The sequence below is a fragment of the Coregonus lavaretus genome, assembly GCF_964263955.1.
Source record: "Coregonus lavaretus genome assembly, contig: HAP1_SCAFFOLD_2820, whole genome shotgun sequence".
In the NCBI taxonomy this organism is placed as follows: domain Eukaryota; kingdom Metazoa; phylum Chordata; class Actinopteri; order Salmoniformes; family Salmonidae; genus Coregonus; species Coregonus lavaretus.
In genome coordinates, this window is record NW_028156696.1 from 48786 (window position 1) to 50954 (window position 2169).

A 2169-nucleotide genomic window follows, 5' to 3' on the forward strand; every position below is an offset into this window, starting at 1 on the left:
ACTGTCTCTCTCTCTTCTTTTCTCAGAGCCTGATGATGTGAGGCTGGTGGGAGGAGGCAGTCGCTGTGCTGGTGGCGTGGAGTGGTACGACCAGGGAGAGTGGAGGACTGTGGGAGCTGATGACAGGAACAAGGAGGCTGTAGCTGCAGTAGTGTGTAGACAGCTGGGTTGTGGCTCCACTGTTTCAGTACTACCTGGAAACACCACTAGATGGGTTGGAGTTGAATGTTCTGGGACTGAGCCTTCACTGAGGGAGTGTGAGAGATGGTATTATAATCTCCTTCCTGGACTCACAGTGATCTGCTCAGGTAATAACAAGATACACTATATGGCCAAATGTATGTGGACATTAGTGGATTCGGCTATTTCAGCCATACCTGTTGCTGACAGGTGTATAAAATTGAGCACACAGCCATACAATCCATAGACCACCATTGGTAGTAGAATGGCCGAAGAGCTCAGTGACTTTCAACGTGGCACGTCTAGGAGCAACAGCGGCTCAGCCGTGAAGTGGTAGGCCTCACAAGCTCACAGAACGGACCGCTGAAGCGCGTAGAGCGTCAAAATTATCCTCGGTTGCAACACTCACTACCGAGTTCCACATTCTTTTGGCCATGTATTAAATCTCCTTCCTGGACTCACAGAGATCTGCTCAGGAAATATCAAGATATTATAATTATATTCAACTGATTTCCTTCATTCATACAACTTCCTCTGCACCTCTCACGATGACTATTTAGCTTGTAAATCTGCATTGCAAAATAGATCACTCAGTCAAGTAGGAATAAAATACAACTTAAATATCCCAGAATGCTTTTGTATTTGAGTGTTATCTCAGTGAACGTCTCTACTCACTGCCACTGTCACATGTCATGTTATTGTCATATCTAAATGAGGAAAGTAGTTGAGGAGCTACGTTTTCTTTTTCTCTCCTCTTGTTCCAGATGTCCTGCTTCAGCCTGATATCAACATGTGTTGTCTCAGTGACTGTAGGCCCACTACTCATGTTGCCCTGTGAGGGAGGGTGGCTAGCACTGTTACATGCTGATGTTATTGTCATATCTACAGGAAACTAGTTGAAGAGGTTTTTCTTGGTCTCTTTTATTGTTACAGATCTCCTGGTCCAGCCTGATATCTTCCTGACTGACTCAATGGGAGGGATCTCCAGGGGCCACCAGGGGCCTGAAGTTTTTAGGGGCTACAACTTCACCATCACCTGCTCCACTCAGCCACAGTACCCAGGAGGCTCCTTCCTCCTCACGTTCACCGGCTCCAACAGAACCCAGACCCAGCCAGCTGTCAATCACTCTGCTGCCTTCCTCTTCCCTGCTGCAGATGACTCCCACCAAGGGAACTACAGCTGTGTTTATAACAATTATGTTTTCTCTCATAACTTCTCCTCTGAGAGTGAGCTCCTCACCCTCACCGTCACAGGTAACTGAACATGAACCAGACTTCTAACTTTGTCATTGACAGATTTCCCACAGATCTATGTGATGATGACCAGTCCCCTCATCAAAGGTGTTTCTGTTTGCAGCCTCTCCTCTGCCAGCCTTCATCATCAGACACGTTGTAGTGCTGCTGATCCTACTGACAGCCATCACCACCATCTACCTGTACTACAAGGTAAAGACATTTACTCAGACGTTACAAGTCATTTAAATGTTTGTGTCTTTGAGCAGGGTTCAGATTCTACATTGGTCTATATCTGTGTTTAAGGTGTGTGATTAACCAGATGTGTATCTTTGACTTGTGTTGCACTATCTTGGGTTTGTTCTTCAGTACTGTACTGATTATGAGAGAACGAGAACGAGAGGGAGAGAACGAGAGGGGGAGAGAACGAGAGGGAGAGAACGAGAGGGAGAGAACGAGAGGGAGAGAACGACAGGGGGAGAGAACGAGGGGGAGAGAACGAGGGGGAGAGAACGAGGGGGAGAGAACGAGAGGGGGAGAGAACGAGAGGGAGAGAGAACGAGGGGGGGAGAGACACAGACAGAGAGACACGGACAGAGAGGGAGAGAGAGAGACCGAGAGAGAGACAGAGAGAGAGAGACACCAGTGGCAAGGTGACTGTGAACATGGATGTGTATCAAACAGGCACAACGACAGTACAGGGACAAAGTATGAGCAATTCAACGGCTCATACACGAGACGTATGTGGCAGGGACT

At 47.6% G+C, this 2169-nt stretch overlaps 1 protein-coding gene across 1 annotated transcript; it reads left to right on the plus strand.

Annotated features, from left to right (window-relative positions):
- Positions 1 to 294: 294 nt before the first annotated feature.
- On the plus strand, positions 295 to 1731 carry LOC311126081 (uncharacterized protein; the record flags this gene model as incomplete). The annotated part of the gene is made up of 4 exons (XM_084200104.1): positions 295 to 308; positions 1114 to 1434; positions 1538 to 1626; positions 1720 to 1731. The coding sequence occupies exons 2-4, from the start codon at positions 1152 to 1154 to the stop codon at positions 1729 to 1731; spliced, it is 384 nt and encodes a 127-aa protein (XP_084056230.1). The 5' UTR covers positions 295 to 308; positions 1114 to 1151.
- Between the last annotated feature and the right edge of the window lie 438 nt (positions 1732 to 2169).